The sequence below is a fragment of the Panulirus ornatus genome, chromosome 29 (assembly GCF_036320965.1).
Source record: "Panulirus ornatus isolate Po-2019 chromosome 29, ASM3632096v1, whole genome shotgun sequence".
Classification (NCBI taxonomy): domain Eukaryota; kingdom Metazoa; phylum Arthropoda; class Malacostraca; order Decapoda; family Palinuridae; genus Panulirus; species Panulirus ornatus.
The window spans coordinates 6,364,686-6,379,728 of record NC_092252.1 but is presented as its reverse complement, the minus strand read 5'-3'; the positions used below and the strand labels follow the sequence as shown (position 1 = coordinate 6,379,728).

The window sequence follows — 15,043 nt, the reverse complement described above, 5'->3', positions numbered from 1 at the left end:
TCCCACGGTACCTCACCTGGACTGACCTGGTCTGAGCACCAAGTATTGGTCTAGACAATACAATTTGTTCCCCTACATTCATACTGAACAATCAGTGCCTGAAAAGGTAAAACATCAACGTCACATAAAAAAGAATCATCTGTAATTTACTATCTGAAGTTCATGATGACTAGAGTAACCGGGTTAGTGACCTTTCAGATAAATCTTTTTTTTTTATCAAATATGTAAATGCCAAAATCTCTGCCCAATTACTAAATAAGCAGGTCAAAATTGTTCGTGACATTTTTTTGCCGGCCACACTAAATGTTGTGTATCGTATGACAATGAACTACATGTATAATAATCACCTACCAAAATATGTAAAACGTACATGCAAGACTTGAACATACGCAAGTATTGGAAAACTGCTAAACAAAGTGTCCGGAGTAAAAAGGAAAAAAAAGTGAAAGGAGGAAGTTAGGAGTTATTGTTAATAAAAGTGAGGTAATGAGGTTTAGCAGAAGAGAGAGAGAGAGAAAATCAGAGAACCATAGGAGAGGACACAATTATGGATGGAATTATGGAAGCTGAAATGAATAATGGGTTAAAGGAGATGGCAAACGTTCTGGGTACATAAATGAGTGTGTGGGAGTGGTCACTGTGCTTGAAGGCAAAGACGGGTATGTTTGATGGTACAGTACCGAAGGTATTGTAAAGGACAATCCTCAGGACTGAATGAGAGATTCAAAGAGGATGGACAAGGTGGAAATCAAATGCCTAACTGCAATAAGTGCAGTGAGTAAGGTTGATCGTGGAAGATAGGACACGACAGAGAGATATGTAACATTAAGCCAATTATGATCAAGAAAGCAGACCAGGTGTGCCGAAATGGTTTGGTCATGTGGATAAGATGAGGTAAGAGAGACTGTCAAAAGTGGAGAAAGCAAAAGGGAGGGTAAGACAGAGAAAGAAATGGAAGGATGGAGTGAAAGATACACATATACACACAATTTATATATATATATATATATATATATATATATATATATATATATATATATATATATATATATATATATATATATATATAATCTCTATATAAGAATATAGAAACATAACAAGGAACGTCAAACATGTCCTCCTACATACAGGACATAAAACTATTAAGGTAAGTTTCACAAAGTGTTACACTGTGAATACGTACTACGGTTGTGAGGGACACAGCAGTAACAATGTGGGGAGACATTACCAATGTATGAGAATAGAGGACACAGCCTTGTAAAATTATTACAGTGACAGAGAGGAGTGGTGCCACTCACCGGGGCGTAGGATGACGGCCTGAACCAGGCGACCGTCCCGGCGGACATCGTAAGACACCTTGTACACCGCCAGGCCCGCGCCCTCCTGTGTTTCCTCCTCCTCCTCCCTAGGATCCCTCCTGCAGCAGAACAGGAGGCACAGGGCGTCCGACGACAGCCACGATGAGGAGGAACCTACTACAGCCTCATCCTCTCCTCGACATTCCCTCCTTTCTACACTCCATCTCACTAGTTTCTCACTGGCATGTGCATCGTGGGGTTCTTTCTGGACACCATCCACACTTGGGCCAGAGGCAGGCCCTTGGTGGTGTGCCTTTCCCCTGGCCACGCTCTCGCATGTATCTGAATCAAGTGGGCGTGACAGTAGTTGCTGGCGGGGGTCACAAGACTGACGTTCGGGGGGAACATCAAATGATGGTAGTAGCGGGTGGGTGTCAGCTGACTTCTGGTTTGGGGGTAAATACGCCGACTTTGCGTGTGGACGTCTATCAGCTGACTGCAGACGTGTCTGTGCGTCAGATGCATGTTGGCGTGGCTGTGTGTCAGCTGATAGCAGTTTGGCCTGACGGGTGTCCCCACCCAGGCCGTCTACAGTACGTAGCTTCACCATGCATTAGGACACCTTTCTTAATGGCAGGCATACACGTCCTTATGCGTTGCACATTTACGGCTGTCTCTCTATATCGACATATCCCGTTGTTTCTTTAGAGGTCTTTATGTGAAATAATAATAACTCAAATAATCCCCCTGTTCATTTCACTGTTCTAAAATAAAAACAAAATATTACAGTACTGGACATTTGGTAAAAACCAACGATTCCATTGAACCCGACCTGAATGCACGGAATCTAGGCTTTAACGAGTGTACTGGAACATGCTCTTTACGTCATCATGAACCTCTTATCAAAGGTCATTCAACGACAGTCCCTTCGCCATCTATTTCCACTCCATGCTAGTCATAAGAAATATCCAGTGAAAAACCTTCACTCCATTCTCTACTATACTCAGCATCTTAAACACTCGACAGCCCAAAATTACAAACCAACACGGGCCCACTCTCTCTCTTGACCAAGCCTTCCTTCCCAACAAAACACAGACCCCAACTTTCACGTAAATTGCCCTCAGCAACACCGCTGGCATGGGTGGTGTGGGGAGTGCCATAGGCCCCACTCTCCACAGGCTGTCAACATTTACAACAAAAACACAAAGTTTTGGCACTCTCTCCAAATCTTCCACTTTATATACGAACAGATTTCCATCGCATTTTTTATAAAGAAAAAATAAGATCAGAATCCCACACAGCCCCTTGAGCTTCTAGACTACATATGACTAATTTCAGAACTTGTGTAAGGTTTGCAGAACTATAATAACTTACACAAATCAGAGTGCGACTTCGGACAATGAGACCTGACATTAATTTGAGACACTGGAGACAAAAATATATCCGGACGAAAGTGTTACGACCAACCAACAACTTCAGGAGAAAATCAATTACCCTCAACTAAAAGTACAGTTTTATAACGTTATGCTGCACAAAGGCGAGCACACAAACACAAAAAATACACATGATAAACATATACACACTTTAAAGAAAACAAAGCACATACATATATGTACAATCAGGGGAATGTCAGACTGAATATAATGTACAGAAACAGAGATGGACTAGAAATAAAAGAAATAAAGCTGTTGTCCAATGATCGATTTAGGGGAAACAAACCTAATTTTGTTGTAGTGGTGAAAACTATTATCAAAAATATATGATGTTACCAAATCTGTGCGCAGGGATCCACGACGTGGGTATATACCATGTAATGGGGTGACAGGTCTCGATACGAACATTATACACCATGATATAAACAAAAGGAATCTGTAAGTAATGAGAAGGACTTGGAAGACGACAGAGTGCCTACCTAACATGTCATGAGAACCCCCACCTTACGAGAATTGTAAATAGAACTGGCAAATAGTTAGTTCGCATTCAAGCACATGGCTAAAGAAAATAGTAATCTTCAAAGAGTATTTCTTCACATCAAACTTGCAATATTTATCTGAAGTTTGGTCACAGCACTTAAAGAAACATCAAGAATCAATAAAGATGGTGTGTGTATATATATATATATATATATATATATATATATATATATATATATATATATATATATATATATATATATGAGCACTTTCTACCTCCCTTTCTGTGTGCGACCTTTAGTCAAACTGATCTCTACCCAACAATACTACGAAATAAATAAGTCAGTCATACGATTAAACTCCACGATACGCTACGTGTGTTTCTTAAGCGTATATCTAAAGGCAGCATTACCACCATCTGTCTATAAATAACTGCACTGAACTAGTAACGATCATCTCCGCCAGGAACAAGTCTTGACGAGGGACCTTTCAGTCTGGCTAATTCAGTGTTAGTGCGATGCTGTTTAATCTATAGAGTCCCCCTTATGTTTTATTACCACTCAACTCGCACCCAACCCATACCCAAACACCACACATCCCGTCACTATCTTATCAATTCTACCAACCCAGGCGCTCAACAAACACTTCTTCTCCCCCTCTCCAATCATTTCCCAAAGTCCTCTTCCATCAGCCGGCAATATATCCCAGAGAAAACGGATCAACACGACGCCATGGAAGAAAATGGTCACGTTCAGCTTTCATACGCCAGGCTAAATTACTTGACTTTGAGTATCTACAGACCACATGCGCTCATTGTCTCTAATAAAACATCATGCACTCCATATGCTGAGATAAACATATGTTGAGATGAATTTTTCACGCATTCCTCACACAGTAACGAAAACTTTCACATAGTAAGTACAATGGTGAAAACTACTCTATGTTCTATTGAATACAAACATCATATCCACTCATGAGCACTCACGCACTCTACACGCTCTGATAAACACACTCTGTAAGCACTCGTAGTTCATACATTCTGATGAATAGATAAGCACTGAATAACCACAGCAGTCCGACTGAAGAATGTCTGCACTCTTAACGTCTTGTACTCGGCGTATCCACCACACATAAAACTCACACGCTCCTCTACATCTTGTACACCAGTCACGGTCTACACTCATTGCATGCCACATGAAACAATGCTCGGCATTCCTAGACACATTAACTATAATACTGCTCCCTAAGAAGTGTGAGACTACGATCCCTATAATCCTAATGTCAACAACGGTGGAGCTGAGACCTCCTTCTCCTCGAAATCAACCTAACCAACTATGCCAAAACCTTTGGTATATCATGATACTGGTGCTCAGGTCTCTAAAAACGAAACGACTTGATTTATGCAAAAACCTTCAAGAGCGACCTCATCCAACGACTGGTGTTCAAACCATCTCACACTGACTAACCTAAAAGCCACAGCCTTCATGAGAGCGACATTATCATCCACCACCGCAGCCCAGACCACAAGTTTCCCCCTGGGGAGCACACTCACCTCCTAACACACTACACTGTACATCAGGCTGCAGTAAGACAAATATTGGTAAGCAACACAAAAGCGAAATAATGATGGGGTCTACCCAGTCTTCAGCCATTGTCGTCAACTTCCATCACTCATTACGTAAAGTAGTCTAGACTGACGCTCCTGACGTGGTCGTTACCGTCGTTTTAAGCCTGGAGTGTTAATCCTTGTTGTTCCTGCACCACTGATGCACACACTACCAGCATCGCTAGCGATGTTGATAGAAGGTCCGTCATTGCAGGCAACAATGAGTCGCTATTTTCGTTTTCCGACGTAGTTACGGTCACGTTAACAGTCGCCGTTCTAGCTGTGAATGTCACCTCACTGAAAGTCATGAGCAAGTCATTACTAAGGTTGTCGTCACCATGTATTGTTGTACCTATCAACGTTGTTCCTTTCGAAGGGGTTCAAACGGTTGTGGTCACTACCAACGCCGTCGTCGTGGCATGATTGTCGTCCTCTGTATCGAGGCCATGACCGGCTTGAGCAATTAATGTTTCTGCCTTCCACGAACAATTTGGATCCGTAAGTCAATCACGGAAATTATATATGGCTAGGTAAAGCGGTGGTGCAGCTGACAGCCACCCCCCTCACTGATGGTGAGAGGGTGGAAAGGGATGAGGGACAAGGAGGAGCGACATGGAAGAAATAGGTTGGAAAAACGACGATTTCTATTTGATAAGCACAAATGAAGTAACTATTATTCATACACGAATAGTCACCAAGTAACTAATACAATAATTCATTAATAACACTTCCAGCAAAACACGCACAACGTATTTACTGGTAGAGTGAAATGGGGTCCAGTCTGAAAATTAATGATGCCGAGAGCTTGGCTACGTTCAGAAAAATATACTCTAGAATGACTGAGTTAATTAGTTGAGGTACGAAGCCAACGACGAACAATATCAACAGTCCATCAGGCCGGCCGAGTGTGAGGCTGTGAAAATATAAGTCCCCGATACACTTGCTGAGTGACGATTACCGCCACTACGACAGGAGCTGCCACCATGAAAAACATCAATAACTGGATCCTTCCAAGAGCGGCGCGAGGAGCAAGCGTGTCCAACGGGTGGTTCATCACACCCGTCCGCCCACACCCCTCACCTTGCCCGCACCTGTGCTATCTCTCATCGTCTTGCTTCACTTCTCTTACTCTGAAAACTCGCTAATAATATCAAGGAGGCTTAACAATTATCTATGTTTATGGTAACTTTGCCAAGCCTCTTGTTATCAGTGGTCAAGGTGTCACGCCTCCTGTTGTAACTAGTCACGCCTCTTGTCATTCGTGCTCACGTTGTCACAGCTCTTATTACTAAAGCTCTCGATGCCACGCCTCTGTTATTTCTGTTCATGCCACTACACTCTGTTGGCTCTAGTCATGCTGCCGAATTTCCATCATTTCACTCACATCTTGAACAATACCCCAGTTATCCTGGATCACTTCCACCTCCGTTACTTACAATCACGCACACCACCACTATGACCTCACATTTTATTGTCACATCTCGATCTTCTCAAGTCACTTCCATACTTCTATCACCTCATGTCACACCAACCGATCTTTGTTTGCTCGGGTCACACTGACCCACCTTTGTTGCCTCAGGTGAGGCCGCCACACCTCAGCTGCCTCATGTGACGATGCGTGTGCCGACCTGCAGCTGCGTTATTCAGGGGTGCCCTACCTCCCGTGTCCCGTGTACAGTGAAGCTACACCCGCCGCAAAGCCTCGCTCATACAACATCGACTCGCTCCGAAGAACGATAAGAACCACAAATCCGTATCTATCTCATTCCCCACAGTATTATTAACCACTCTAGACCTCGCTGTGAAACTTATGGTACACCAGCAATTAAAAAAAAAATAAATATATAAAATACGAGCGTGTAATCATGAACTATACACCATCTTGTCTTCATTTACATGAAAAAGCAAATATTTTCTATCAAACAAGAAAAGCACTCGGAAACTATTCGAAGTCGCTAAAGCCCGAAGTCAAAGTTAGATCTCACGAAAGGTATAAAGTCCGGAGCCGTCGCCACTATCAGCAGCCGGCCTGCGGGTGCCACTCTCCCCAGCCATGTTATCAAGCCACACACACTCTGAAATCGCAGACCTCCACTCAGTTTGCTCAAGGATAGCTTTCTCGTCTGCGACGAGGCACATTTTTCCGGAGTTCACTTATTTTTTGTCATGCGTGATTCAGTCTATCGGAATCAAAGAAAAACTCTTAAATTTTATATGATTTTTAAAAAATATACAGAAAAACATCATTAACAAAAAAGGACAAAAATTTGATGATCATTACGACAACAGCAGAGCAAAACTGGGCTAACGTCAACATTTCGGTAATACATTCCCCTTTAGTCAACTGAAATTCAGAAAGGATAAGGATGTACGTCAAATTCAGATCCCTTTCCTGAAACCATGCGTCACAGAAGAGATCACGATGGCACATAAATCTAAATGAGTATAAGCACTTAGACATCCATCAGCACACTGCGTCCCAGGTTCAAAAATCGTATCAAGGTGAGTCGGCGTGAGGAAACGTTAAGTCGTCAGGGAAGAGCTTACCTCCGGCCCACGACTCTTGAGCAACGTCGACGTCAGGTGACTGCTCCCGCCGCAGCATCTCACCAAGTCAGGCCAACTAGAGCGAATGTGCTCGGAGTCTGCACCATTCGAACACCAAGCCTTCCGTGATCAGAAATTACCATGAGGGATATAAATTTTGCCGCAAGTATGGACGAGTGACTCGACATCTTTCCCAACGTGGCAAGGTTCAACACTAACATATACCCGAGTAAATGTATAACAATTCTAACTTTTATAAAATAGGATAAAGCAAAGTATGTGTAGTTACCCAACTGCTCATCTCTTGAGCATCCTATAATGCCATAAAACTCATTAAACTTGTGTGCTGTCGGTATTAACCACGTCCTAGTTCATCTCATTTTATTCATCCCCACTAAGAACTTATTCACATTTCTTTTAATGTTTCTTCCTTAATTTCATGTTATGTCCTCTGCTTGCTCCATCTCAGAGAACCGTTCCCTATCTTAGTCATCGAGCTATCTTAAAAACTTAAAGGTTGTGATCAGGTCACGCTTCATTCTTCTCTCTTTCCAGGTGGGCAAATCTAAAGCCTCAAGCATTTCCATATATTAGGTGAGGTGATCAAAACATGAGAGACATATTCTAGCTTTAAGCATGGTGCGGACAGCGTGTGTGTGTGTGAATGTGGATGCGGAATTCAACTAAATCTTGGCGGTAAAGGTCGATAAAACGAGTTATTTCCCAGAGCTGGATAAATATTCAATATCAATATATTTCCCAAGGAAACAAAAGTTCAGGATCTAAGCATAGACTAGCGTGCAGACTTGCGATTCGGCTCCCACCGGACCAGAGCTGACGGCAAACGAAATCAGTAACCTCGTTAAGTCATATTTCTTCTCATTTACTTCCCTCAGTGCCATTGGATTTAGATCAGGCAAAAGTGAGAATCCAGTCACTTTACTGACCATGAGCTCAAGCCTGTGGATGGCTGGCACGCACATCCACTTGCCGGTTCAGGTCAGTTGTTACATTCCTCGCACAGGTATTATCAAATGGTCCAAAATCATTTCGTAAGACTGATAAATAATGGCTGGGCTCGTCACATGGATGTGCGTGCAGAGTGCATCGTTCCAGCTGCCGTCTATAGCCCTGGCCTAAGGGGTCAATAGGGTTTGATCTCCCTGTGTCTGATCAAAATCCAATGGCACATCAAAGTTATTGAGGAAAGTTAAACTTCATGAGCTAGGTATTCAGTACAGTTCAAATTTATGTATAATTCCGCTCCACCCTCATAACTGACCAGAGGATCGATCAAAAATATTATCATCTAAGACATCAATAATTCCTCATCACTCAACTAATATGGTAAGAGGAAACTTGAGTGGCTATGATATACATAAAGAAAGACCTGGATCTGTGATAATAACACTTGTAATGAAGTCCAACGATAAAATCAGTAGTCTCGACACGTCCCACACGATGAGAAGCAAAAATCATCTCACAAAAATAGTGACAAACAACTTCAGACTAGAAGAACCGTATCGCACGCCTGCGTGACTCATCCCTATGTTAGAACGCGAGTCGACGATCGATGAGACGAGTTATCATCACAAAGATTCATACTAACATACAGCAAAGTTCATTAAAGAAAGCTTGGAGATCGAATACGTCAATGGATTGAAAGGTACAGAAAAATGAATATTCCTACATGATGAAGCACCATGACAACTGACCAGACGGTGCAAAAAATCCCCAAGTTTTGTCAGAGTCCTTAAGAACTCCACCAAAACCAGTAATAAAAACTTTAGTTCGGCACACAGGTAGGTGCACTACTGAGATGTTAACTCCAAAGACGTACATGCGCGTGATTCGGCTCCATCCCTCGACCCTGACCTGACGATCGAACATACACGCAGCAAACTCATAATTTCTTATAAATATCCAAATATCATTACGTAAATCAGTATTCTCTATCCAAAGCTCATGACATGAGGGGCGATGGTGTCGATCTGAAAATCTCGCTCGATCTCCCAGCCTTAGCTGTGGGATCTATGAAATAGGTTTTCTCGCCCAATTTGATTGTTGTCTATATATACTATAGCTATGTAATCGCTAACTTCAGTCCTGCACATGCAGAAATTCAGGTGCATGACTGTTACATCATTAATAATGAACTTAACGTCGAGACGGTTTCGGTGCATTACATTTGACAGCTACAGAATGGATGCGAGCCGATGCGGCGGCCCTCTTCGTCTGTTCCTGGCGCTAATTCGCTAACGCGGGAAACGGTAATCAAGTGTGAGAGGGGAGGGGGGGGGGGACAAAAAATATCATATTATATATATATATATATATATATATATATATATATATATATATATATATATATATATAGCCCCACCTTTCCAAACGCGGATCTGAAGAATATTTATCAGTACAGACAGGGAGGCAGATCGTACACACAGACACAGTATGTGAAGGCTAAACGATGTTCCATATTGTCAAAAGATCTGCTCATCTTGGACTGTAAGACGTTCACTAAATGAAGGCGAATCAGTCACCCTTATATATAATTCTGGGCAGATAGTGTCGTCCTTGATGCACAAAATGGGGTCGTCACTGGGGAGAGGGCTATGATTTCATCTACAGCAGTAAGAGACCCACGTGACGCTTGTGACATAATAAAGGTAACACATAACACGTGCAGTAGCCGCAGCCAGGTAGACAGCCTGAGACAATGGTGGCCACGGAGCCCCAAACCTACTCCGCGCAACGCACACGGCTGCCGCCGCCGCCGCCACCACCACACCCCTCACACTGCCAGGAAAAACTGACACACGGTTTCGCCACCAAAATTCAACAGAGGATGTCGGCCGCGCCACAACCAACTCCCACCCTCCCTGACACCCAGCACATACGCTCTACCTTAACTCCCTGGTGCACACACCCAACACTCTACCTTACCCTCATGTCCTCCCTGGGCACACACTCATCCCTTCCCCCTGCCGCTCGAACAACACCAACACATGTAAACCATCAATTACATACCTGGCTCCCCATCCCATCCCGCCAATAAATCCCTCTCCCCGTCATTACTGACCTGTTTCCCCTCCCTGAACCAAGGTACTTTCACCCCGCTAACGGACACCACGAGTATGTATGTCACGAAAGACTAGGTCTAGTTCCCTTGTTTAAGGCCAAACCATGGCTCTCCGCCCTCCCTTCCCCAACCAGGTGTGTGTCATGGCACCCTCACTCGATCATGTGCCTTGTCCGGCCACTTACATTACCCTAATCCAGACCATAATACCCTCAACATTCAATGCAGACGTCTTGCTTCCCCCTACCCAATGTCACACCACCGCGCCCTCATCCCACTACTTCAAAGGTTTAGCTCCACTCCCTTAACCAAGGCTAGGCCAATGGATCCTTATCTATCCAACACACAAGTCTACCTCTCCCTACACCCTGGCTACATCATGGTACCATGAACCCGTCACTTCACACGTCTGCAGCCAGCCTCCCATCCACATCCACCTCAGTAGTGCCCAGGCATCCTCACGGCCCCACTGCACATGTCTGGCCCACCTTACCCATCCAAATATATCTCCAGCTCCTTTAGAGGGGGAGGCATAACTCCCCCACCACTGCAGACGTTCGCCATCCTCACTTTCTATTTTACCTGAACTGAGACTTCACATCAGCTCCACGAAGTCAGGTCATTATCACTACCGCAAAACGAGACAGTAACTCTCACCTATCCAATATACTTAAAGAGATTACAAAATGATATTGAAACTGGGCATTATGAAGGCTCTAATACCTAAGAATCAAAGTGAAGGCGTCACATAAAACCACCAGACAACGAAGTCTTAGGAAAGAAACTAAAACAATCTAGTACCAGCATTTCAGCTGTCATATCAACCACACCGTCCACAGCACTACCAGCACCCTCGCATTTTCAACTTACAAAGGCTCAGTGATACCACCAGTGCCCAATTTACGAGGGATAATGTTAAGACGACCATGCACACAACGCGTAACTGCCACGATCAGTGTTGTTCGTGACAGAGGCTGGGGAGCGCAGAGTTACCGCAGATGGCAAATATTTCACACTAACGTTAGCGACTCTTTCACATACAACTCAGTCAAAAGTAAGTGTAAAATACTCACAAAAATGAATACAATACGTGATTATGATATATCAAATGCTACGGAGAGAATACGTAATACTCCAGCCAATGAGACGCAGCACTCAAACAAATAATGCTCGGGTGTGACCAATCCAATAAATGTCACTGGTTTGAGGGGAAGGGAGAGCACGAACTGCTACGGCGCAGAAACACTATCTATACAGAAAGACAAGCTGAACCATAGTTTTCCCTCTCACTAGCAAGAAGCGACAGCCCTACTAAAAAGGTTGGTTGCACTACAATGCCCAGAAGCACCGACGGCCTCAGACCTTACCACAGATATTCACGGTCTGTGGGGAATGGGGAGGATGCCAAGATGCCTTCCCATCCTGGCTTTTGACATGTCTAGAGTCTTGTGTGCCGTGCATACGGCATAAGTTGAGTCCACATCCAATCACCCAATCATGAAGGATATACGCTTGTCAATATATATGGACGCTAGGACAAGAAAAACCAGGAAGCTCCTCTGCTATGCATAAGGGGGAACAATTTACCCTTCTCTACAGCGGGCACAATAAACCCCTCCGCTCTGCAGTGGGGGTCGATAAATTTCTTTGTTATAAAGAAGATGGTACAATAAACCCCATATCTTCTACAGTAAGCAGCACAAAAAGTTCCTCTGCTCTGCAGAAGGGGGCTAAATGAGTCTGTCTGTCCTACAGCTCTGCAGTCCTGTGCTCTGCAGTAGAAGGCACATAAAAATCACAAACTACATTTTCCTGTTGTTCCAGCGTACCAGTCGAAAAACCGGAGCCTGAACACAGTTGTATCAAAGGGACGGGGAGACAGCGCAGCGCCTCACCCTTGCTACCTGAAACAAACCTTTTCTCTTACTCTAACTTTGACAGAAGAAATATAAAAAGAAAATAATCCACGCATACCGCAACATCTGAGCCCACGAACGTTTCCCGGATAAACTTCGTGCACCCTCCACCGGAAATACCACGACAAATCATCACGTCCACCTCCTGTCACTTTCCCCAACCGCATTCCTCGCCTTCCTCCTCAATAACAGCATGAAACTTTCGGAAATAAAATTAAACCTAACTCTTAACATTAACATACGCTTCATATTCTTATGTCACACAACAGTGTTGCCTCCTCCTGCTCTCCCTGTAAGGCTCAGCTTCTCAAACAAGAGCAGGTAATTCATTTATCATCCATCAGAAGCACAACAGTAGACTCGAAAAAAGATTAAAACTTGCAAATCAATGGAAAATACATGACAAACAATCTCAGGGAAATAAAAAAAAAAATCACTAAATAAATATAATGTCGCTACATGAAACTAAGAGATGTTACAGGACTGTAAGACGAGGGAAGGGAAAGAGGTACCATAAATCAAATTCCCAGAGTCGCACAGCCGGAAGGGAAGACAAGGATAGCGCAGTAGGCCCCTTCTCCTTCGAGCAGGAGCACGAGACACATACCTGTATTGCTTCATTTAGAGACGTCCATCACTGGTCTTTCCATTTCCCTCTTTAAGCCTCCCAACTTTCCAACAACCGACCTGCAAAACGTTCTAAGCAACAAGCCTTATGGGATTCACAGCCTCCCCTCCAACATCTCTGGCTCACCTTACCAACTGAGCGTTCCTTCCCATCAACTCTTTCCCTCACCTGGGATATCAAGTTTTGCATCAACATCTTGCCACACAAACAGCCCCCCCCCCCACCTTAAAAGTTAACACTAGCATCTCACGGCTTCTCATAATAATACCTCCCATTTTCCTTTAGAACTCTGTCGAAATACTACATAAATAAATAAATAAATAAATAAATAAATACTACATTCTGAAAAGTGATCGGAAGTGAAACTTTGTAAACTAAAAGTAAGCATGGTCCTTATGGCCTGTCACGGACAGGGATGAGAGTGGAAAAGTTTCCTACTGAAAACCAGCTGGGGCTGAGGCATGTGGTGGTGATTTCCCGCCGTTCTCGCAGCTTTTAGGACTTGTGAAGCGGACGGGGTTAATGTGGGGGCAGTCAGGGATGTGCTGCAGCCAGCCTGCATAAGGGACACGCAGTGGGCTGAGATTGGAAGGCAAGTGCTAAAGGAAGAAAATTAGGGGGGTAGATGACATATGAAAAGTGAGGCTACAAGGCGAGCCTGAAAGGCAGAAGGTGGGGTTACAAGGATCAACCCCCCCCCCCCTTAAAAAAAAAAAAAAAAAAAAAAAACTAAACATAACTTCTCCCACTTAAGAGCCATTATGCTCTCGAGCTCTGTAACTCGACGGGACCCGAAATAGGCACCTGCAATTTTCTATGATGGACAGCAATCACAAACGGCACCCGCTTACTGCATGAGTCTTTTGTTTTGCTTTTTTTCTATCCGACCCTGCTCAGTGACCTCGACCTCTGACTTTCAAATCAATAGGAATCTTTCTTGGCCGAAGGGAAACACTCACGCCAAGTGATGATAAAATTCACCCGGGCGGACTTGAATTTTTGAGCGAAACGCAATCGTGTCCAAAGTCAACTCAAGAGTGGAGATGATCTCGACCTCTGATCTTTTGATAACCAAATAGATAGCATTCCCCGCTTCCCTACAATATCTTCACAACAAATATGGGTTTGAAGTTATCCTGAAGAAACTAGACTGTGGACGGACACACGGACGGAAAAGCTAATCACACAAGGACATAATCAATTCTTTTTCAGCCCTTTCAGATTTTTGAACAGTTGTGGGATGATGGTAGAAGAGGTAGGTGGGGGCAGGAGTGATGGAGGCAAATCAGGTGAAAGGAACTGGCAGAAAGGGTGGCACGGTTTGTTACACAGGTGGTTTCGAAAGTGGTGGCACGGGAAGCAGAAGTGATGGTAGAAATGACGGCACAAATGGAGGCAGAGAGTGGTTAAAAAGGGGTGTGGTAGATGTGGTAACAAAGATAATGGTTTCCTTTCATCAAGCTTCCTTAGATTATGATAAAACGTAATTTCAAAGTCTCCAACCATTCTAGCAGACAAACGCTAGGTACGGCGCTCAAACGACGGGAGAAGCGTAATGTTAGGATGACGCACTCCATTCATCATCCCCAGCCGCCAGTCTGTTGATGCATATTTATGACAAAACTAAAACTATTCGGTCCGCCCACCAGAATGATAAATGTCGGGTACAAATATAAGGCCAAACCCTGGGTACACGTATAAAGAAGAAAGGGTGACGCCACAGCCTCTGACAGTCCTAAACCCCGACTGCCCTAGATACAGCTATATCGGATCAGTCCATCAAGTCTTCCACGAAAAGATAATGTTTCTAGCCGCGTGACGCACGAACGAACGGAAAAGTTCAATACTATATATGTATATCCCATACTGTGGCGAGAAAAATAAGTGATATTACGTGAAATACGTCATGGCGATGAGTACAAACTAATCATTTAAGAAAAAAAAAAAAAAAGAGATACAGTAACGGAACCCAGACGACCAAAGGCAACTAATTCCCTTGGCAACCATGCTACTCCTCCAACCTGACCCCCCGGTCCACCCAGCGCACCAGGCA

General features: G+C 43.8%; 1 protein-coding gene across 14 annotated transcripts in view; it reads right to left on the bottom strand.

Annotated features, from left to right (window-relative positions):
* Osbp (oxysterol binding protein) overlaps positions 1 to 15,043 on the bottom strand; it is a 214,538-nt gene that overhangs the window by 171,719 nt on the left and 27,776 nt on the right. For 7 of the 14 annotated variants that reach the window (XM_071679088.1, XM_071679093.1, XM_071679091.1 and 4 more), the window contains exon 1: positions 1,299 to 2,062. The exons of 6 other annotated variants lie outside the window; for them this stretch is intronic. In XM_071679088.1, coding sequence (XP_071535189.1) covers positions 1,299 to 1,908 — 610 coding nt within the window. In that variant the 5' untranslated portion in view covers positions 1,909 to 2,062. Of the gene's footprint in view, positions 1 to 1,298; positions 2,063 to 7,364; positions 7,438 to 15,043 lie in introns of those variants that run through there. One more of the 14 variants, XM_071679102.1, reaches the window with a different exon arrangement.